This window comes from Lissotriton vulgaris, chromosome 8, assembly GCF_964263255.1.
Source record: "Lissotriton vulgaris chromosome 8, aLisVul1.2, whole genome shotgun sequence".
Taxonomy (NCBI): Eukaryota; Metazoa; Chordata; class Amphibia; order Caudata; family Salamandridae; genus Lissotriton; species Lissotriton vulgaris.
Window position 1 is genome coordinate 1,371,389,674 of NC_141696.1, and position 24,713 is coordinate 1,371,414,386.

At 44.6% G+C, this 24,713-nt stretch overlaps 1 protein-coding gene across 6 annotated transcripts in view; it reads left to right on the plus strand.

The window, feature by feature from the left end:
* Nucleotides 1–24,713, plus strand: part of SON (SON DNA and RNA binding protein) — a 614,305-nt gene that overhangs the window by 467,432 nt on the left and 122,160 nt on the right. The window contains exon 7 of one of the 6 annotated variants that reach the window (XM_086935337.1): nt 14,653–14,712. The exons of the other annotated variants lie outside the window; for them this stretch is intronic. Coding sequence (XP_086791463.1) covers nt 14,653–14,685 — 33 coding nt within the window. The 3' untranslated portion in view covers nt 14,686–14,712. The remainder of the gene's footprint in view (nt 1–14,652; nt 14,713–24,713) is intronic. 6 annotated transcript variants of the gene reach the window in all.

The following is a 24,713-nucleotide window of genomic DNA, read 5'->3' on the forward strand; positions in this document are numbered from 1 at the left end:
AGTCACAGGGGATTGTTTCATAAAAAGCGCGGTTATTAAAGAAAAGGGCCATATGTCTCTGAAGGGAAAATGAGTCTCAGTGCTTCGCGTGGAACAGCGTTAACGCACCCAAAGTCACAGGGAAAGGCTTTATAACAAGCGCGGTTTTCAGCGTATAGAGTGAAAGAATCACATTCCTTTGGGTAGATCAATGTTACAGTGCCCAAAGCCACAGGGGATTGATTAATAACACGCGCGGTGTGGACGTGTACAATTAGCAACATGTGTCCAATCGCCCAAAGGATTAGGTCCGGGTTGGCCCGGGGCGCCCGACCCGGTGAGGGCAGTGTCAGGAGGGGCACTGGCTCGCTCCACCGGTCGTGGTATATTTACGGCGCGACTGTTGGTGATGCGTTTAAAAATTAAGGAAACGCAACTCCGGCGGGAAAAGCTCTCCGTCAGTTTTGGGATGTTTCGCAAGCGCGCTTCATTGAGGTTTAAGCCTAGAGTGGTAAGGTCCAGGAGGGGATGTGGCCGGGGCTCACCTGATTATTCGCAGCGCTAGTCTGTCTCTTTCCTCTCCTCTGGCTGTCAGCAGTGAAGGGAGCCGCCGCGAGGTGCCGGCGCTAAATGCTGCTAGGGGGCTCGCCCTGCTCTGGCCAATCAGCCACGAGTGGCCCAGGGAATAGGGAAAAAGAGTTGTTGTTCGCTATCAGGGGACTGTTTCTGAGCAAGGAAACTTAGGTGCAGTCAAAAGTGGAGAGAATAGGTCGGTTAGTTACTTATTGAACAAGTGTGTACCGGCAAGTAACATAATACATTCCGTTGTATACATATGACCTTACTGCAATGTCCCATGGAAGGCAAGTGAAACAAAAGCAAAACTTGTACGTGACCAATTGTATACCTGAACAGATTCAAAACACAGTTTACAAGCGAAATATCCACATAGACCACTAAGGGCGACACGGCTCGGTGTCATCATTAAGGTGCGGAAGTGGTATGCAGTTCTGTCCTTGCAATCCCTTTCGTTGTCATATGGGTTACAAGTAGAGGAACCATATAAGAGGCTTATTTTTACAGTCGACTGGTACTTCAACATAACCAGAGCCAGGACATCAATTCATTAAGTGTACACATTGTTAATACATACATTTGGTCAAGTGCAAGAAACCAATACATACACACATCATTCTATGATATTGATTGACCCAGCGTGACACAGTGTACATATCAATGAAATACTGTATGTGTATTCAAAAAAAGCCATCATTACAGCCTACACTAAGGCATTCAGTCGCTGGTTCAATCCGGATCTAGAAGGGCCATCTGGGAGAAAGTGGTTTCCAGTTCATTAAGGCCCCTTTGCACAGAGTCAAAAGATTGCATCCATTTGCATTCACGCACATTGAGGATAGAGTTGAGATTACCACCCCGTGGGCCCAGTGTAATTTTCTCAATAACCACCCACTTGATTGATTCAGGTGTATGTGAGTGCTCCTGGAAATGCTCTACAAGGGGGGCTCCCACCGTTTTGCACCTTATTCTGCTGCAATGTTGTAGCACACAGTTCTTTATCTTTTGTTTAGTCTGGCCTATGTATATCATTCCGCAGGGGCAAAAGATAGCATAAATCACCCCCTCGGTGTTGCAATTCGTGAAGGTTTTCAAGGGCACAGACAGACCATTGTGTGTTACTGTTCCAGTCTCTAGGCACAGTTGGCAGGCCTTACAGCTTCCGCATTTATGGTTTCCCAGGATGGCAGGAAGGTTCCACATTGATTGTATTGTGGGGGCAGTCGGGCTGTCTAACATGGAGCCAGATTTTAGTTGGTGCATCAGAGACTCGAGTGTTACTGAGTCTAACTGTGGGAAGTGGGCTAGGGTGTTATGAGGCGACTCCTCTACTTCAGCTACTGGATAATGTCCTTGGGGGAGTGGGTCTGAGTCAATGTCCAGAAAAGATGTGTAGATTTTGTTTACCTTAAGGAAGAAGTCAGCCAGATCGTTACATCGGGAGGGCACATTGGGATTGGCGATTGGTGGGGGTGGAAGCGTAGTTAGGCTTTTTACCGTTTGGTACATTTCTTTGGGTTTACATTTGGCCGACATTATTTTGTCATTGTAATAAATCGATTGTGTCAGTTTTATTGCCGATTTGTAGGCTCCAATGGCCTCCCTGTAAGTGGCTTTGTCCGTAGCAGCGTAGCTCAGGCGCCACTTTCTTTCCAGCCTCTTACAGATGCGCTTTTTGTCTCTAAGTTCTTCTGAGTACCAGGGCGCTGTTTTCTGATGTCTTTTTGAGCTAGTAGTGCGGATGGGTAATATGGAGTCTAGTGAATTCGTGATCCAATTGGCGTATTCACTGTTACCTTTAGAGGGATCGCCGTTGAGCACAGGCCTAGTTTTGGTAAGAATGTTGGTCCAGTCGTGCAGACATAGTTTGGACCAATTCCTCATTCTGCGGGGGGTGTGGGAGGGTGGGACGCATTTGTGCGTAGTCCAGGTGAGTGGGATCAGGAAGTGATCAGTCCATGGAAGACGACTGATAGTGCCAATTGTTAACTGTGTGCAGTTGCTGAATACAGGGTCTAGTAGGTGGCCTTTTATGTGCGTTGGGGAGGAGACAAGCTGCTCTAGTTCGACTGCCGCTAAGCTGGCCGTCATCTCTGTGGCGACGCTGTCCTGTGTATTATCGAAGTGTATGTTGAGGTCGCCCAGTAGTGTGAAATTTGCTGGTGAAGTAATTAGTTCGGCCACAGCAGAAGGTAGCGCTGTCTGGAACTGTTTGAGTGCTCCAGGAGGGCGGTAGATGAGAATGCCAGTGAAGCTTTTGTTAGGGGAGAATTCGATGACAAAGTGCATGCTCTCACAGTCTGCAATGGGCTCCGTAGGGCAGCGACAGGAATAGATGTCTTTATAAATGATAGCAAGCCCCCCGCCTTTCCCCTGGACGCGGTCCAAGCGGGCGATCTGGTAGCCTGGTATAAGGGCTTGTACCAGGTCAGGCTCTGAGTCCTGAGTGAGCCATGTTTCAGTCAAAAAGACTATGTCCGGCATGTGCTCACCCAGCAGCATTGATATTTCCAAACTGTGTTTGGGTAGGGATCTGCGGTTTAAGAGAAACATTTGGTAGTCCCGCAATTCATCTTTGTGAGGAGGGCGAATGAGCTCTGTCTTACAATGAGGGGGTGAAACTCTTGGCAACATTTAGTTGTTGCAGTGTTCCTGAATTGGTAAAGAGAATCAAAGCTATAGTGCGTCCCTGCCGCTGACGGGCGCAGACGGGCTTGCCTTTGGGGCGCCTTAGGCGCGCTGGCGGCGCGCCCGCTGCGCGGCTGGTGGAGGCACATTGTTTTAAAGGAGGGGGAGGCGTGGCCTGTGGGCTTCCCCAGGAATGGCGGCAATCGATTCTCCGACCCGCAGCAGCGCTTTAATTGGGTGCGCGGGGAGAACCGAACAGGTTAGGAGGGGGAGTGTCCAGGGGCAAGTGAAACACCACACAGATTAAAAAGCGGTCACAAATACAATTTTTAAAAAACGTGCGTTACTCCCGCTTTCCGCCTCAGGAGTTGGTTCCAACTAATGCACGCGTTGAAGAGGATGCGCGACTTATATAGTTAAGAGGGACGTGGCCTCACGGCAGTGGCCGTGGCCGATGGGCTTCCCAAGGAATGGCGGCAATCGATTCTCCGACCCGCAACAGCGCTTTAATCGGGTGCGCGGGGAGAACCGAACAGGTTAGGAGGGGGAGTGTCCAGGTGCAAGTGAAACACCACACAGATTAAAAAGCGGTCACAAATACAATTTTTAAAAAACGAGCATTACTCCCGGCTTTCCGCCTCAGGAGTTGGTTCCAACTAATGCGCGCGTTGAAGAGGAGGCGCGACTTATATAGTTAAGAGGGGCGTGGCCTCACGGCAGTGGGCGTGGCCTGTGTGCTTCCCAATGGAATGGCGACAATCGATTCTCCGACCCGCAGCAGCGCTTTAATCGGGTGCGCGGGGAGAACCGAACAGGTTAGGAGGGGGAGTGTCCAGGGGCAAGTGAAACACCACACAGATTAAAAAGCGGTCACAAATACAATTTTTAAAAAACGTGTGTTACTCCCGCTTTCCGCCTTAGGAGTTGGTTCCAACTAATGCACGCGTTGAAGAGGAGGCGCGACTTATATAGTTAAGAGGGGCGTGGCCTCACGGCAGTGGGCGTGGCCTGTGGGCTTCCCCAGGAATGGCGGCAATCGATTCTCCGACCCGCAGCAGCGCTTTAATCGGGAGTGCGGGGAGAACCGAACAAGTTAGGAGGGGGAGTGTCCAGGGGCAAGTGAAACACCACACAGATTAAAAAGCGGTCACAAATACAATTTTTAAAAAACGAGCGTTACTCCCGGCTTTCCACCTCAGGAGTTGGTTCCAACTAATCATGTCATTTCTTATAACACAACTTCATCATCTGCAGAGCATAGACCTGCCCGCCCACACTTGTCAGTGGCTGCTAGCTACACCATAGTATTGCTATTTCACTTTTAATTGCATTTATGTATCGCTTACTACCGCTGACGAAGTGTCACAGCGCTGTGTCCGCTATATTAACGACAGCCGAGGATGGATACGCTTTGGTTACGTTCATTGATAAATGTTTGTATCAGTACAGCAGAAAGGCAGAACACTCAGCAACATGTAGTGAGAAGCATAAGCGTCTGTTGCCTGGTTTGATTACACCAACTACAAAGCGCCAAGTTACTTGGGTGCTACAAATCACTTTCTGCTGCAGCCCACACTTTAGGTCCATCAAAAGCAATCGAACCTTGCACTTTCAAACGTGCTTTCCTCACCTCATCTTTCTGCCCACAGTGGTCACTGTGCAGTTTTTGCTCTTTTTATCTTGCTGATATGTTCAAGAAGGCACGGACAATGGGAGGGAGGGCAGGTGGTGTTAAAGAAGGCACGACAACATGGGGGTAAAGATGGCACGGACAACAGGAGGGAGGGAAGAAGGGACAGAGCGGGGGTAAAAAAGGTGTGGGGTTGCAAAGAAGGCTCCAAAGCACGTCGTGCCTGCAGTAAGAGAAACTTGATTAAAAAAATAGTGCTGAAAGACTAAAAACCAGGTAACATGTAACAATCGAAGTAAAAGGGCCAGTCACCATGTGAGGTGACAAATGAAGACAAGGCGGTACTAAAGAGGGACTGCCTAGCCTATTTACAAATCAGAAGTCAGCATTTAGGAAGGACAATGACTCAAGCCAAATGCAAATATAGGTGGAGAGGGGGCAGGCTTCTATTCCCTACTCCACCTCAACAAGTTCCGCAAGGAGTCTAGGCTCGACCTAAAAAGGACACTGATGTAGCTAAATCAGTGGGGGCACTCCAAATCCCTACTTCTCGTGACTCCTTTCCATGTCCCTCATTCAAACAGGACGCCAGAACTAAATCCTCTAATGCCTCTGACTCCTTGTACTGTGGAAATCGCAGAAATTACTGTTCGCATAAGCTGAAGCCATCTGATCGTGCCTGATCGTCGGACTCTGCCCAGAGGGGGCCCAGAGGGCTGCATACCCACATTCGATCTTGAGTTAGCGATGGCTCCCATCTAATTTGCATGTTTCTAGTGCGTCCATGTTTCACATGCTAAGCTGCTGCTTCCTACTATTGGTTTTTCTGTGGATGCTCCCCAAGGCCGGGTTTGTGGGGAGGGGTATGGGGGCCACCATGATCTTTTGGCAAACAAGTTTTTGAGCCCTTCCTGTTACTTCCTGTTGATCCTCTGCCTGACCAAAAGATGGCTGCCACTGTGTTCCCTACCACGTTGTGCTACTCCTCTGAGAAAAACCGGACTTCGACCAGACCTCAAACTCATGCCCCATCCGTCCTACCCTTCAGGATACTGAATCTGTTAACCTACCTCTGACCTTGGAGACCTAGCTTTTTGGCCGATGCCCGTTGGAGCTACTTGATAGCTATAGAGGAGATGGGCTGTGGACTACACCTTCGGCTGTCACCTACCCAGCCGGACATTGGGCAGAGCTTACTTCTTCTCTCCGTCATACTCTCCCTCCTACCCCTTTACTCCTCCCACTTTCTTCTTTACGCTCCATTTACACCTCCTCTTTGCTCTCTGTTTTCTCATTGAGACCTATCCGCTTGACTGATGCCCTGTGGAGCTACATGATAGCTATAGAGGAGATGGGCTGTGGTCTTCCCCCTCAGCCATCACCTACCCAGCCGGACTTTGGGCAGATTCCTATTCCTTTACCCCAGCCCCTTACCCTTCTGAGCTCCATTTACTTCGTCTTCCGACGCTCTTGAAATGTTTTCTTGGAACTGATGTAACTTGGAACTGATGTAATTTTGTGGATCCTTATGTAAAGCGCTCTGATACCTCCGGGTCTAGCCAGCGCTATATAAAACTCAAATAAAAAATTCCGATGTTCCAGCCTCTATCCTGGATTTTGGTAAGACTTACTCTGAGGCTTATAGGCCTGATGGCCTTCTGCATCCTGCTTGTGACACATGCCTGTTGGCAAATGTGTGCTGTTTGTCAAAGAGCCCTTGTGTCTCTAGACATGGCACAGCAGGGTATATTCCTGGTGGTTCAACATGTGGTGGATTCTGTCCACGCCAGAGTCGACAAACTCAGGCGAAAATGCTTACTGGATCACAAATGGTGTCGGTGTCTGGAGAATGTGCAAGGTTGGTTTCAGCAGTGGGGAGAGCCTTTCCGCCCATACCACTCCTGCCCAGAGTGCTCAAGAAGATCATGAACGACAAGGCCCAAGTCATCCTTGTGCCCTCTAACTGGGCACAGAAAGTCTGATATCCCGAGCTATTGAACATGGCCATCGGTCCTCCAATTAACTGCCCCTTAGGGTGGATCTTCTGTTGCAGCAGCAGTGAAGTGTTCTCCACCCGAACCTGTCAACACTCCGCATTCTTACGTGTAGATTGATCAGCGACAGTTGACAGCTTTCGACCTCCTGCCTGAAGTCTGTGACATTTTCTTTGCAACCTGGTGTCCCTCCACCAAGACGGTTTACCCCTGCTGTTGGGCCAGATTTGTGGCATGGTGTACAGAAAGACAAATTGATCCCCTTTCTGTCCTCTTTCTCAGGTTCTCCTATTCATCCTTTCCCTTGCCCAGCCGGGATCTGCTCTGGACACTCCGAAGAGCTATCTCTCTGCCTGACCTGCAATCTCTCTTCAAATTCCTTATTGTACATAGGGTTCTGAAAAGGTTTACAACACTTGTTTACACCTTCTCCATTTGTTAAGCCTCAGCAGGATCTCAATCTCATCCTCCCTTTTCTTATTTGTGCTTCCTTTGAGCCTCTGCACAGTTGTCTCCTCAGGATCCTTACCATTAAGACAGCCTTCCTGGTTGTGATAACATCTGCTCAGCGTGTCAGTGAGGCTTGTCATGCAAGCCTCCTTACCTCACCATTCATCCTGACAAACTGCTGCTTCACACAAGGGCCTCCTTTCTTCCAAAGGTGGTCACTCAATTTCATGTAGGCCAATCCATCACCTTGCCTACTTTTTACTCTCCACATCCCTCCAAAGTAAAGGAGCAACTCCACCGTCTGGACCCATAAGCGGTGTTGTCTTTCTAACTTGACCGCACATGAGTACCGGGTGGACAACCAATGCTTTGTGGGGTATGTCAGAGATAAAAAGGGACAGGCTGTACAGAAAAGGACCATCTCACTATGGTTCGTACTCTTTAATAAAATCTGCTACGCATTTGCTAAAAAGCAATTTCTTGAGCGTTTGCTTTCTCATTCCACCGGAGCTAAAGCTGCAACAACTGCGTTAGCTCACATAGTAACATCACATCTCTGCATACATTTCCAAACACTACTGTCTGGACAGTGAGTTGCGTAGGGATGGGCACTTTGCCTGTCCGGTCCTGTATGACTTTCTCGTGTGAAATAGGTCCCCAGACCCAGCACTGGGGAGGTATTACTTGGGTATCTATTCTAAGGTAAGGAATCTGCTGCTTTCAGATGAACAAGTTACATACCTTTGGTAACTGTTTATCTGGTAGAGACCCTATGTAGCCGCAAATTCCTTATTGACTCACTCATCCTCCCCGCTCTGCGCACAGATTTCTAGGGGGCAGGGCTTTCCCCTTTCAGGGCCCTACTTTTGCACACCAGTGGTCAGCGTACTTCGTGGCTCTGCGCTTCTGGCGTGGACAGTCATGAAAAGTAACAGACAGCGAGCCTGCTAGGCGCCTGTATAGTCATGAAAAGTAACGGACAGTGAGCCTGCTAGGCGCCTGTATAGGCACCGCAAACGTCAATTCCGGCTTGGACAACACCATGCGGAGCTGAACGGAGCCACCTACTCTCGTGCAGAGGTACTGGTCAGAAATCATTTCTGAATCCAGTCTGATACCTGGTGATAATTCTAAGGTACGGCCAAATAGGGCTTATATGGCAGTAATTTTGGATGAGTCATTCCTAGAGAATAGAAATGTCAACTTTGAAATAGTAAGGCAAATAAAGTAGAAAACCGGTCAGTCCCACATCACATCACATCACAGATTGGGGTTTCTAAGGACCCACTACATCACTTCTGGTAATGAAGTCATATGAATCTGCAGCTGGTGGTCAACCTGAAGTCTTGTAATATTGAGGAATCTGCACGAAGAATTCTATCCATCACAAAGGATGTTGCCAAAGATAACGTTTATTTGCCTACTACCTTTCAGGATCCTATGTATAATTTTTCCTTGCAATTGACAGGTGATCCTCTAGTAGTGAGAAGTCTCCTTGTTTTTTGCAATTGTGTAGAAACTCAAATGCAACACTAATGTGCAACTGGTTCACAGGATCTTTGTGAAACCACCGCTTAAGGTATCCAGGTAAGCCTCTCTTTGTAAGCGAGCACATAATTAAAGAGAAATGTATGTATTACAAGAGTTTATGCTTCTGATTTTCATCCTGAAAACAAACTGAGGAATGTCCAAGTTATAAGCCGCCTGAGGTTCAAAGATGAAAAAAGAAATAACCAGTAGATAGTCATTATGCTAATAGCAGAGTCTACTAGTGGATGCTCAACTGTACAGTGTCTATTTGGTGAGACCTGCAGTGTATAATGAAGAACCAATCTACGCTAGAGTGAGAAGTCAGGCTAGTCAGCCTAGAGAAAGTCTCCACACAGAAGTCACTTAGAAACATTTACTGGTAAATTATGTCTAGTTCATATATAGTGCCTGATGGCTGAGAGAAATAAAAGTTGTGGACACTCATTAACAGTTGGCACCACCCTGAACAGAAATGGGAAATATTCTGGGTCTCTGCAACTTCTATTGCAGTAATACTCCAAGTACGGCGCGGTGGCTGCTTGCGGCCCTCATGACCTTTAAATGTGGCCCTATGGTCATCAGCAGCACTAGGTTGCTGTTTACTCAACTCAGCACTATGATTACAAAGATGCCTTTATTTCAACCAACGTTAATTGAAGTTAAAGGAAGTAACTAGTTTGTCCTGGTCTGCTTAACTTTATTAGCACAATCATGTTTAAAGACATTTTGCAGCAAAAGTGTAAACATATGTTAAGGACTCTCCAAAAATCAAAAAGTGTATTTAAGTAACATGCTAAACAGTTTCACTTTTGTACACCAGATCATATCAGTGCATTGAATTTTTTTCTTTTTAAGTGATCGTTTTCAAACAAATTCAGAAACATTCATTCTTCCCCCACCTGAAAACAATGCCAATAGTGAACTAAGAGGCAAGTCAGTTATGTATGTGGTTTGGGTGCATATTATACATGAACAACATTATAGTTTATTAAATCAAACACCAGAGAAGGTTTTGTACAGTGCAGATCCTGAAGTCATGCATTTTGAGGTTCTCTTATATGCAATAATGAATAAAAAGGAGGGAAAGTGAAATAATTGCCTAGGATCACACAATTAGGTAATGTGGTGAAGCTGGGATTAATTCAAGGTTTTCCTGTTTCATATTGTGCAGTTCAGCCACTAAATGTATATGCTTTGCTTCCCCTACACCCAGCATAATGCCACCACCTTCAACCCGCCAAACACCCCCTGTATGACCGCAACAGTGGTGGCAGCAATGCGGCCCTCGGTCCCATCACAAACCAAACTTTGTGGCCCCTGGGAAAAGTTTTGCCAATACCCATGATCTATTGTGTCCATGGTGGCAGAGGTGCTCACACATCAAAACCAGGTAGTGAGTGTTGTGGTGTACCTATGGAGTACTGATATAGCAACCCTAGCAGTGACAGATCATCTCCTCAACACTGGTTCTTGTGGAGATGTGACCCCTCCACTTCATCGCAAGAACTAAGCCTAATATTTTTGGTGACGAGTGCATCGCCTACACTCAGGTCATACGGCACATTACTTCTTTTTGTACGTTGACAGATGCATATTGTCCTAGGAATGTTTCCTGTGAGTGACCAATCTTCTTACATTGGTGCACGCTAGTTCTTTTGGTCATTTGACATTCGTTCAAAATGTAAATTGTTTTGAGCACCAGTTGCCAACACCAACGATATCCCGCCCTCGCAAGATCTGTGTGACTCACTGGCCACCTTCTTCCATCGCAAGTTCGCCGACATCCACGACAGCTTCAACACCTCAGCCGCCCTGACCGCTACACACCCCACCCCGAACACCACCTGCACCAACCAGCTGACCTCCTGGTCCCACGTCAACGACGACGAGACATGCATAGTCATGAACTCCATCCACTAAGGGTCTCCGTCAGACCCCTGCCCACACCACGTCTTCAAAAAAGCCGACGCAGCCATCACACCCCATTTACGGAAGGTCATCAACATCTCCTTGGACACAGCAACATTCCCGGAAAGCTGGACACACGCCGAAATCAACGCCCTCCTCAAGAAGCCCAAGGCGGACCCCAAAGACCTCAAGAACTTCCGGCCCATCTCCCTGCTCCCAATCCCGGCGAAGGTTATAGAGAAAATCGCCAACATACAACTGACACGCCACCTCGAAGACAACACCATCCTCAACCCTTCCCAGTCCAAATTCAGACGAAACCACAGAACCGAGACAGCCCTCATCTCCGCCACAGACGACATCAGGCGCAAACTAGACAACGGCAAAACGTCAGTCCTCATTCTCCTGGACCTATCAGCCGTGTTAGACATGGTCTGCCACCGCACACTAAGAACACGCCTCCAAGAAGCCGGAATTCAGAAGAAGGCCATGGACTGGACTACGTCCTTCCTCTCCGGCAGAACCCAGCGAGTCCGCCTCCCACCCTTCCAATCCGAAGCCACCGACATCATCTGCGGCGTACCCCAGGGCTCATCCCTCAGCCCAACTCTGTTCAATGTCTACATGGCCACCCTCGCACAAGTGGCCCGCAAGCACAACCTGAACATCATCTCCTGCGCCGACGACACCCAAATCATCCTCTCCCACACCAAGGACCCGCACACCGCCAAAACCAGCCTCCATGAGGGAATGAAGGCAGTCGCCAAATGGATGAGAAACAGCCGCCTGAAACTGAACTCGGACAAGACGGAAGTACTCATCCTCGGCCCCACCCCCTCTGCGTGGGACGATTCCTGGTGGCCGACCACACTGGGAGCAGCTCCCACACCCACAGACCACGCACGCCACCTACGATTTATCCTCCTGCTAGAACACCCTCTGAATGCTTCGCAGGATCTACAAGTGGATCCCACCCGAAACCAGAAGAACGGTGACACAAGCCCTCAGCTGCAGGCTGGACTACGGCAACGCACTCTACGCAGGAATCCTGATTAATCTCCTGCAACAACTACAACGCATCCAAAACGCCTCCGCCCGACTGATCCTCAACGTCCCCCGCCGCAGCCACATCACCTCCACCTGAGCGACCTGCACTGGCTCCCCGTCAACAAGAGGATCACCTTCAAACTCCTCACCCACGCACACAAAGCACTCCACAAAACCGGACCAGCCTACCTGAACAACAGACTCAACTAACACACCCCTGCCCGCTAGCTCCGCTCCGCCAGCCTCGCCCTGGCCGCCGTCCTGCGCATCCAACGAACAACGTCTGGCAGCAGATCCTTCTCCTTCCTCGCAGCCAAGACCTGGAACACCCTCCCGCTCCATCTGCCACAGACCCAAGACCTGCTCACCTTCAGAAGGCTCCTCAAGACCTGGCTCTTCGGGCTGTAGCAGCACCCCCCCTCCCTCCCCCAGCGCCTTGAGACCCTCACAGGTAAGTAGTGCGCTTTACAAGTTCATTGATTGATTGATTGATTGATTGTAAGATGCAGGAACTGAAGAAAGCTTCATCAGAACATTGCCTTTTTTCAATTGTTACAGAAATTGATAGTTCACTTTGTGAATTCAGATATTCATTTGCCAATTTTATCTTCTTAAACATACTTCCCCTTTGAAAAAACCTGCTCCCTAGTTGGTTCGGAAAAGGGTCCCATCAGTAGGTAAGCACATAACTAGTAGCTGTCTTGTGTATTAAACTCATCTGGAAGACTGCCTTCACTGTGGTTATTTCCCCAGAATATAAATGCACATTCTGCATCGTGACCTTATATTGTGATGTAATGGTACATAATCTCCTAATATATAAATACGTGCTCCTGACTATCACTGAATTCAGGTAATCTTTCTTCCTTTTTAATAAGGCCTAAGTTGGCACAAGAAAATCCTGCATAGAAATGTTTATTTCCAATCAGTCAGTAGATTCTAGATAAATAGAACTAAAAAGTTGAAAAGTATCCCTATACTTAAGGTGCGGAATCATAAGGCTCAACGCTTCTATACGTAGATAGATTGGTCAAGCATAACTTTTTACTAAATTAAGGTGGTTTCTATGCTGTGGTTATACTTTGTTTTTCCTTAACTCGAAGGGAGCATGTAGCTTTCCAGTGTCTGGCACACCTGTCATTCAACTATATGAGCTCCTTCTCCTTGTAAGCATTACTGTTTGAGTGCTACATGCGGAGGTAATTTACCGTTAGTCTAAAAGTCTTTTACAACCTATATCCTTATACACCAGAGCATACTTTGTTACCATATCCTTCTAACTTTTCTATGCAAGCTGGTCGGTTGCCACATGTTTGGAATGAGATTGAGCGAGACTTGACTTCAGAAAAGATAATGCATTACTGTTATGTCTTTACCGAATACTAACACTTACTCACCATCCTTCCGCAAAATTTAGTATGGACTTGTTACTAGACTTCAATAATGTTTATGCAGTGAATGGTGAGACGTGCATATTGTTAAAGAACCCATGTATTTTAATGAAGAGCCTCTGTGGAGCAGTTTCAGGACCCACCACAAGGAAATTATATCTCCCGTAGGTTGGAACATGAGGAAAGCATAAGGGCTAATACCCTCATTTAAGATTTGGCAGTTCAGCCACCAAACTGTTGTTAAACTGACAACAGTTGTCCGCCGGGTGGTTTTCTCCTCAGAATAACGCCTGCACCTCTTGACTACATTGCAGTAGCAGCTTTGAGAGGAGAAACCAGAAGGTCTGCAATGCCATGGTGGCAGTCTTCTATATTTCCAGGAGAATAGACCCCAAGAGCAGCAATCCATCTCCAGGACTGAAATAATGAATGGTTTCAGTGGTGCTCCTGGAAGGAAGGTCCACCAATGGGAATGACGTTGGAGGGGTCACCATTAATTAGGTATCTCTTACTGCCCCGCTCTAGTTAGTGCTAAACCACATAGATAGTGTCACGACGGCAAAGCTGACGAACACCACTTTCTGTATTCTAAATGGAGCTAGAGAACACAAATGTGGTCAGGCTGTCACTGTGGCATTTTGTGGGCAAGTGTCCCATAACAGCCCACCTTTAATGAGTCCCTGTATTAGCGAAACCATGAATGTAAATGTTAATATCGTCTTGAATAACAGCATTTTGTTTGTTTTGAATTTTTTCTTTTAGTTATTTTACTTAATTTACAAAGGCAGTTTAAGCTGATGAATTTCAGCCCTAGGGAGTAAGGCACTGTGCCCATCATTGCACCTTGAAAATGGCATACTGTGGTTATTAGCTTTGGGGTGAAGGCAGGGAGAGTGACTTTCACTGTGCCTTCTCTGTTATCAGGGCCTGATAAAGTAAAATTATTATAAAATTCAGAGCTCTGGCATGTCATGTACAAAGTCCGATTACTGCCTCAACGCTTGCACTGAAGCACGTTTTAGAGGGAAATGTTCACCTTGCAGGTATTTAAAATTAAAAGCACGGAACCCCATCATTCAGAAATGTTACAGATTATTTAGAGTTTGACGGATTTGGGACATGTGCCAAAAAATGGCAGATGTCCTGTCTGCCTTATTTCGAGTGTATATTCATACGTCCACTCATGTTTACACTAGGGAGGACGGGCAAAAGTCTTAATAAAAAGCTTTGAGTATATATGAATGCCTAAAAGTTTGCCTCTGAAGTTCTTCTTTCAACTCAGGAAATCTTTGGTAGTGCTAGCTGAAAAAAATCATCAATAGTGATGGCCAAAGCTGCATTATTATTCTGGAGGAATAGGCAAATTAAAATGTTAATACGCTGAAAATTCTTACATTTTACTCTGGAAAGCTGCACTCTGAAAGAATAATACAAAATGTCTCCTTGTGGTTTGCTAGAGTGAATTGGTTTTGATCATTAAGACATTAGTTACATTTTTTTTTCTTTTGACTCTATTTAGAAATTTACTGGGACAAACTTAAATCAGATATGATTAACGAGCAAGCGGCAGATGAGCAACGTAAGTGAAATACATTTTTGGACTAAAGTTTATTCTAAGTAGTGTAGTTGACCACCTTTGAGACAGAGAAAAATTAAGGAGCCCCTTTACATCTTACCTTACACTTTAAATTTGACCACCCAAGACAAGGTAACCAAGAATCATCAGGTTCTTGCCTGAACCAAATCTCAATTGATAAAGTAGCAATATAGAGAAATACCACGGATCAACGTTTAAGTCCTGCCAGTTCTATGTTCAACTCTGAAAGGTTTTGGAATAAGATAGAAATAATTTCAGTGAAACTGCTTGTTTTCATAGCGTAACATGTATAATTTCTGTGAATCGTTAATCGTTTGACAGCAAGTACCACCAAAATGTGCAACAGAACACTGGTAATTCCTGTTGGGGAATTTACTCACTTTTTGCTAGAATAGGGTAAGATCACTTGTACAACTTGTAAATGTACACCAAATGTTTTTGTTTTCAAAGGTAGCAGAAGTATAAATAAAATGTGTGGCCCAGGAGCAAAAGTCTATTGTACTTTTCTCTTCTAAATATCGTTCTCTCAAACGAAGGTATATCTGTGAAGTACATAAACCAAAAAAGCAAATAATGATTAACAAATTATTTCTTCTTTTGGTGATTCTCTCTGAAATTAATTTACCGAACATTCTTTGTGTCTATGCAGATTTATAGAAAACATTTTTAAATATACAATTTCCTTCATGAAAATAATTTACTTAAGACAACAAGCCTAGAAAAGTCTGCATTTTCTATGATTTTTGTTTTTTATTTAAAGAAAGAAGAATCAAGTTAAACAAAATCAAGCATAAAGTAGATTTGACCAAAGAACCACTCTAAAAAAAAGTTCCCAAAAGAAAGCATGAAATGATTTATCTACATTTCGGGCCTTATTTAGAGTTTGGAAGGCGGGATACTCAGTCAAAAGGTTACAGATATATCTTCCGCTGTATTACAAGTGTCATACTCTACAATCCCCTTGTAATACACCTGATTGGGCAACTTTCATGTTTGTGACGTAGTTTCCGGTCTACCTAACTCTAAGTAAGGCTCATAGTAGTTTACATGAGAGAACGCTAATAGCTTTGGTTTTCCGACACTAGTGTCTCTGATGGGGACAGATGGGCCCATGCCTCAGCTATTTGTCCCCCCCCCCACTCCCCCCTTGTGCTACACCACCATAGTTGTTGAATATGCTAGGAGGCAGTAGAAAAAGACACTGCCCATTGCCACACACATTAATTTGTCAAACTACCTTTCACTTCCAAGCAATGTTGTTTGTTCAGTATGTTTAAATCTGAATATTTGTATGGATGTGTATGTAATCCACTCATGCATATATAGATATATACATATAGATGCAAAATTAGATTTAAACACTTTAAGCAAATATGTACATTTATTTCCTTTATAGGGGGGCGCGCGCAATAAGTTTTGGCTGTGGCCCAATGTATTTCCCCAACTCTTAAAAATTCACTTCTGGAGACACTACTGAATTTACAGAGGTTTCACTATCCTGTTATGCATGACATGGCCAGAACCACTTTATAAAGTGCTTGACTGATATAATATAGCATTTACTACTGTCAACAGAACCATTTCTGAACCAGATAATAAGGGAGATCTAACACACCAGGAAGAGAACATCTCAGCACATACACACATCATCCTAGAACCAGACACTGAGGGTGTTTCAGTTCCTCACAGAACAGAAACTACAAGACATACAAACTCTACGACGCACCTACACTTGGCCCCTCTTTGATCGAACAATCCTTCTGTGTCACAAAATACTCAATCAATTGTTAAGCCATTAACTAGAAGAAACAAGAAAAGATTAAAGAAGAAGAAAAAGAAACCAAATAGACTGAAATGTTGGCAGCCTACACAAGGCAGGACATCTGGATGTTCCTGGACATTCTCTGTAAATTAATCTCTTTCCAATATTTCAGGAATCAGGAACCACAATCACAGAAAGAAATACTAGATGATAATACAACCACCAGAGCAGATATCCATGTCGAACATTAAGAACCTCGACCAATAGTGTACAACAAGAGGGTATGCTATACAGGGGGACAAAGGTCCAGCCACAGACATTGCCAGCTGACAGAGTCAATACACAAAGTAATCTGCATGTTAATCCAACCAATACAGTTCCAGCAGTAACCAACAGGATCAACCAGACTGGGAGGAAATCTATTTCAGAAAATGTACCCAGTCTGGTATTATAAGTAGCAACTTAGTTCAGTCCGGTCGTTAAGACCAAAAGGCTTCTGTGATTGAAGTCTATATATCCATGCTGTCTCCCTTTGCAGAAGGAACTTGTTGTTGTCTTTTCCTTCGATTTTCTGGACAATTTCAAGAACCAGGTACTTCAATTGGGCTACGTTGTGATTAGCTTCATTAAAGTCAGTGGCCACACTGGATTTGATGTTTTTGGTACGTATGTTTGACTTATGTTCATTCAAACGGATTTTGATTTTCCTGCTGGTTTTTCCAACATAAATTTTTCCGCAAGGACATTTGAGGAGATAAATTAGATTTGAAGAGTCGCAAGTAGCATCTACCTGCAGTTTAATGTTGAAACCTCTCATTGGGTGATTGATATTGTTGCCTTTGATGATGTTATTACAGTTGTTGCAATGGTAACAGGGGCGTGTGCCTGTATGTTTCTCCGGTGCGGTGGTGGTTTTTTACAAGATTTCCTTAATGTACATTGGACGGGTGTAGGCAAAAATGGGAGCTTCCGAACGAGAGATTGAAGAAGTTCTGTTTATGGCCGCCTTACTATACAGCAGTTTCCATCAAAACTCCCTGAAAAACATCAAATCCGGACTGAACTAAGTTTCTACTTATAATACCCGACTGGGTACATTTTTTGATACATTGTATCTCAGTTCTGTTGGTTATTTTCACCTTTTGCTACTTTCATCCTATGTTTCCATTCATGTTACACACTAGTCTACCATTCTAAGATGGCCGCACCACTCTGCCCTCATCCCCGTTGTCCCTCACCGGTTTCTATTATCTTTTTACCCCTCCCTGGAACTCCGCGTTTACTCCGCAAAGTCCACGGAATCTGAACCCAGACCCTGTTGAAACGCTCCGCGCGTAGTCCAAGTAAGTTCCGCTTCGATCACCCGCCCTTGTATTTTCCTCCCTGACTTCCCCACACTAACGGGTTTTCCGTTATTTTATTTCGCAGTGCCGTACATATATTGACTCGAAGACTCACTACGTAAGTCTCGAGTTGCTCGAGCAGTTGTTTCATTTTGTATATATACCCCACCACTTCCCGCCCCCATTTTGCACTGACAGCATGCCGTTTTCACCCCCAACCCTCACCCTTTCCCCTTCACGATCGCTCACATCTATCTTCTTCACGTTTCGCTTCTAGCAATTTTCTTCCATGATCGCCCCCATTCATTTGATTGTGTATATAACATATGCATACTGTCTGCGACACTATTGATGTTTTGGTATGTATGTGGATGCATGCGGTTAATTCACCCACGCACCAATGTTAACCTCATAGGATGATTTAATCGTATTATTGGCATAATCATTGATTTGAGTTATATTTTGTTCTTTGTTGCAGCGCTCCTTGAGAAAGGACTCTCCGAGTCCGAAATGCATTGGAGCACTCCCAATTCTCTGTAATCATGTCGACTATATCCATAGATTGATGTTTTACATGAAAAAAGCTTAAAACTTCAAAATAAATACAGCAATATGACTGTCTGAAATTCTTTATTGAACTTTTGTGGAATCAACTGTGCTTCCCGCACAAACGAACCATATAAGTGTGCCCGTCCGCAGGGATGCGCTTACGCCCTAGTAGCGCACTCAACCCTTCAGCCATTTGGACGCATTAGGACAGTTGCGTCACCTGCAGGAGCAGCTTTAATCTCTCTAAATCACACTAAATTGCACTTAACTATTGTTTAAACAAACGCAGTGCGCCGTGCCTACTCTACTGTAGCAGACCTATGTTGCCAGAGAACTGGAGACTCTGCCGACCTGATTTTATTGTGAGCAGCTCAGGTTGTCAAACTCACATCATGCAGCATGCTACCCTCGGAAACAATGGCTTTAGATGAAACCAGTTCAGTTTAGACATGTTGATCGTTCCTTTGGCTTGAGACAGAGCTAGGATAATCAGATTCCGGTGCGAGCAGCAATAACTGCACACTTCTCCTGACATTGTATAATGATATATAGATATATGTAGCCTGAATACTGTGTCAAGTTAGCATGATCTTTTTAGGAGTTTAAACGCCATTTTAACTTTCTGCTGCTTTTTGCACACGACACATCTGCTGCTTTAGCTTTGAGCCTAGGAAAATGTTTTCGATTCATACGAGAATAATATGTTGTTGCACTGATATCAGCCTTGCTTGGCGAGCTGTGTCTGTACAGTGAGTGCTGAAACCTTCAAGGATATCTCAACACAGTAGTTGTTATGAGCACTGATCTTCGCACGTTCCTAGACATAACATACATGCAGCTGCAGCCAAGTTCTGGCTTTAGGCGCGTTTTATATTGCTTTGCACAAGAGCATACCAACACACTTGATGGTGCTTCGCATGCAGAGAGCTGGTTGCTGATGATGTGATCCCTTACCACTAGGATCTTGAGGTATGGGGCCGCCCTGCTAAAACCGAAAAGAGACCTTCTTAGATATAATATAATATACTAGCTAGGGAGGGTGAGAATTAGGTTTTGTTAAACCCTATTCATTTTAGCATAATACTATTCTTGCACCGTTTGTGTTCTATGGACTAGTGACTATGCTGATTACTTTGTTTCTTATAATATGTTTGCTTGTATTAGCTAAGATACTGCGCTTCAGAGCACTGCATTAGTGAATAAGCATTTCAAATATGCATGTGTCCTCTTTTACTCCTTGTTCTGGATTGAAATGATTGTATAACGAAAGAGTGTTCATGTGTTCCACGTTACCTGAGGTGTACTAAATTCATGTTCTGGTTTGTCTATTGGGACTTTGTGATAACCAATGAGACACTGTAGCTAGTCTGGTAGGGGATTTTTGGGTACTAAGGTGAGTTTTGGGACATCCTAATTCACTGAGGTTCCAAGCCTCTATGCACAGTTCTGTCTGAGCACGGAATCCCTGCGACAATAATGATTGTGTGCATATGACTGTAGAACGTTTTGATTGCCAGGTGTGGAATGGTACTGGTAAGCTTGTTTTTTCCATTTCTCCATTCTTCCCTTTTCTTTAAATTTCTGTGACCTGCAGATTCCAAATTTACATTCTTTTGGTAATGCAATCAGGGTGTATATTACACAAGGACAGATGTTGGTCTTGGTTACTTAAATGACATTAGTTTAAAAATGTAGAGGTTTTAACCCCACTCTGCCCTTAGTTCCTAACTCCCACTGACTATCTTTGGAACACAACAGTAGCCCAGTGGAGCACTAGCTCTGTCACATTTGTGAAACTATGCCAAGACAAAGACAATATCTTTTGAGAGAATCCCGCCAAAAAGGAGACATAATAAAGTATTGTGAGAACAGTAATATTGTTATGTTCCAGTTAAACCAATAGGAAACATTTGTCTTAAAAAATGCAAGGTTTGGGTTAGGATAATGATTAGAGTTTTTGAGCAGGTTAGGGTAAATATTTCAGAGAGCTATAGGGTCATTATTACAGAAGACAAGAAAAAGCTGGTTAGAGGATAAAATCTGCATATTATTGAGATTGGTGCTGCAGGAGATTTGTTGCCTGTCACGTCATGTTAATTCAAATGGAATTTTGGTGTGTTTTTATGGTGGCTTTGGTGATGTGTAGGTGGATTGGAAAGTGCAGTGCAATGACAACGTGGGGTCAGACTCCCAGTGTTGTACTACACGAATGAGTGGAATTTGAGTTGTGAAGTGTTCTTCAAGCAGTAGTCCTGAGGAAAACATGTATGATATGTTACCAGGAAAGGATTGGATTTCTAGTTTATTGTGAAGTATACTTCATTATAGCACTTATGATCAAAGTTCAGTATTCCTTGTGACATCTCTGGGATGTGCAGAGACAGCCACTGCTATTGAGCATTGTTTCAAGGTGTTGTTGAGACTGTCTTTCCTATTTTGTTGGAAATCGTATATTTTTTGTCCAAGAGCATGCATTCTGGTTTTAAAGAAAGTTGGTTGTGTTTTGGATCAGAACTAGTAAGTGGTTCTCTGACTGGACTCATTACAAATTCTTTGCCTGGGTTTGCAATAGAAATATGTGGCATTTTAGTGGTGCTTTAGGATGAGTACTTGCATGAGTGCATCTCCAAAGTGCAGCAGGAGGTAGTAAGTGCAGGGCGTATATGGTAGATTAGTTGCCTTGGTAACCATCAGACTGCTTGAGTTTTAAAAGACTGCTGCTTTCTGTTAAAATGTTTGTGCTGATAATGAGTGCACACATAAAACAAGAGCCTGTGGTGAGTGATAGAGGCTTTGTGGTTAACTCATCCTCCCAGGTTCAGAAAGCATACATCAGAGAGTCTTTGAGGACCCTTACGGGAGGCATTTCAATTAAGGGTTTTGTGTTGGCAGTAGTTTTTTTCAATACACGTTTTTTGGGTTTGAACATTCTAACTTGTGAAGTGGCAGTTGCAGGCATAAGAGGAAAGAGTGTGTGTGTGTGTGTGTGTGTGTGTGTGTGTGTGTGTGTGTGTGTGTGTGTGTGTGTGTGTGTGTGTGTGTGTGTGTGTGTGTGTGTGTGTGTGTGTGTGTGTGTGTGTGTGTGTGTGTGTGTGTGTGTGTGTGTGTGTGTGTGTGTGTGTGTGTGTGTGTGTGTGTGCGGTGAAAAAGTGAAGGTTAAAGTGATGTTCTAGTTAGGAATTGTAATAATATCTTACTTTGCCTTTAAAAAAAACCTTAGAAAGTCACAAAAAAACTATCACATATCCTACATATGCACAGTGATGTCATTTCAGATTTAGTGATGTTATCAATGATGCCATATAACATGTCACGAGTGATGCACTATGTGAGGTAATTAGCAGTGCATGGCAAGAGTTTTTGTTACTTTGTGGGCAGCCAACTCGCCCGTAGCACACAATCTTTGGCCATACGCTGCGTGGGGTTGGGCAAGCGGCCTGGCATCCAGACAAGCCCTGCGTATGACCCCTGCCCTGCGGGTGTGCACAACTGCCTATTTGATGTCATAACAAAAAAAAGGGTACCATTTGAAGTAAGGCAGACCTACTGACTTTGTCAAAGGGTAAGAACACTGAAATATAAAACGTGGGTCGATTGGCTTTATCAAGGGGTTAGTACTGATATATATATATATATATATATATATATATATATATATATATATATATATATATATATATATATATATATATATATATATATATATATATATTATTATATATCTCCAAGGTGCCCATAGGGCAGGACAGCACCCAGACACTTGAGGAGTAAATCCATTTAATGGTAAAAACGTTCCCCTCAGACAGATTGCGTCCACAATTTCTTGGTTGGTTTCAGTCAATCCGAGCCAACGCGTTTCGAAGCTACCACGCTTCTTTTTCAAAGGCATGACTTTCCCGTGCTCGTCAAGACACACCCCTTTATGGCAACATAAGCTGATCGGGCGGTAGTTGCATGCTGCTGACTTATCCCCCTTATTATGGATAGCTACAATGATAGAGTCCCCCCATGTTGGTGTAATCATAGTAGTCACTGCTGCGTTAAGAACTAGAGTAAGTATAGTGCCCCAAAACAGTGGGAGGGCCCTATAAACGTCGATAGGGACCCCATCCGGTCCCTGGGCCTTACCCCCCTTGCTGGTCTCAATACTCTTCTCCACCTCAGCTAAAGTGATGTCTAATGGGGCTATAGGCCATGAAGTGGGTGACCCAAGCTTCACTGCTGACATGGGACGCAAGATGTGGAGCATTATCATCCCTAGGAAAGGGCGAATTTACTGTTGCCCAAAGCAGGCAGCAGTCGGAGGTATCCGCTGCCTGCACTAGGTACTCCCAAGCTTCTTGCTGCAACTCCCTCTTTCTTTTGGAGAGATCGCTTTATAGTCATATCTTAAGAGCATTACTTTATTCTTAGGCCTAAGGGCCAACGCCTGTTTTAACCTGGAAAGGAGGGCTGTACATTTATGATCGAACCATTCCTTTTTATGGGTGGTTTTCCCTTTCCCTTTCCTAGTCCCAGTGAATATGGTATCTATGGTCTTATTAATAATGTTAAAATTCTCTAAAATTAATATCAGCAATATATTTGGATATAATTATTCTTATTACCTCCTCGGATTTTTCCCCCTTCCACCTTAACCTTGTCCCATTTGGCCAATATGGTTCGATGTTAGCTATAATTCTGGGCATCCGTGAAATGCTACGGTTCCAAATCTCAGTTCTCATTAAGATGCATTTGTGGTCACTTAGGGTGTATTCCTCGATTACCAGGGTCAAACAGTATGACACAATATTTGAGGAAACTATAACATGGTCAATATGGGAATTGGTATTCTTGATCTACACACAAAAGGGGAGAGGGCCACAATAGTTTAAACTCCAATACCCCAGGCCCCCTAAGGCAACCAGATGATCACACACAAGGGGTATATAGAGTGCACAACTACAGAAAAGGAAAGTTCCCCAATTTGCAAAAACTGCCCTCACTCACATACCGAAGTATGTGACATGCTTCATCATAGGGCCTGCTACAAACGCCCTGGTGTAGCCACATCCAGGGCGGAGCATTAGGGAGGGGGAAAAAATAATAAATTCCACGTCACAAGACCTACAACACAGTCAGTCAATACGTACAACGAATAACATACATGAGTGATAGAACGTGCAAGTGATCACCTTGTGGATCTGATGTGAAATGCGACGGAAAAAGTGCAGTTAGGATGTGATTAAAACTGATTAAGGGTGCCAATAGAAAGAATTACTTTATTAAGCCCAATTTTGATACCCCTATCAGGATTAAAAATAATGAAAGAGGATGGGAAAATATCTTGTTGACAAAATGAGGTTCCTCAAGACTTCCCTCCTACCACTGCTAGAGTCAACATGTTTCGACTGCTTCAATTGTGCCCAGAGAGGTCACTTCGGTCTTCCTCAGGACTGTCGCAGTCAAATCCACTTGTTACCCTATGCCGTAATTAGGTCACTGGGTTTCCCGAATGTAGTAGGTCTCATAAATCTGTACTCTTCCGGGTCTTCCAATCATACAGTGTAGAAGATATCCCGAAAGTTAAGGGGAGAACATTCACTGGAAAAGAGTAAGGAATAATGAGAAGGGTGAAGATGCTAGCCCCCCATAATTCTACTCAATTCCTCCCTGAGATTTCTGTTTTTCTAACTCGGGTATTTCTCCAACTAAAAGAACTGTGCTTCAACAGCGTTCCACAAACAGACTCAATCGTATATCATTTCAGCCTGGATTGTCTTACTAAACATTCCAGGAGACTAGCTTTAACTCCTGAGTCTTAAATTAAAACTGTTCGCTAGTCGGTATGGTCATGAATCAAACAACACACTCATGTGCCCCAATCCAAGCCTGGGACCCCAATGAGCCCACGCACACTCCACCAGAGAACCACTCATACCTTAGGCACGTAGTTAAAATCATCAAATGAGGCTTGTAAATTTCAGCTAAACAAGACTTACCGAGTTTATGAACTACATAAACTCGAACTGGTGTCGTCAGGGGGGTCTGCCCGTGAACACAATCTGAAAGGAATAGAGCATACGAAGTAATTAGCAACATCCCTTTTGCCGGTCGGGTGACGTTCAAATCACTAGGTAGGGCGCCGGACTTTACAGCCCTCCCCCGTTCACCTTACCGTTCAGTTAGGCTAGCCCTGCCCAAAATAATCCTGTACCTAACGGCACCACGTAGATGAAAGACGTGGTGTCTCTTCCTGTATTTACCGGTCCACCATTGCCTGTTCCGCCCCCGCCGTCCGACGTCACGGGCGTCATAGCGTCCCGACGTCAACGCGGCAAGACGGAGGG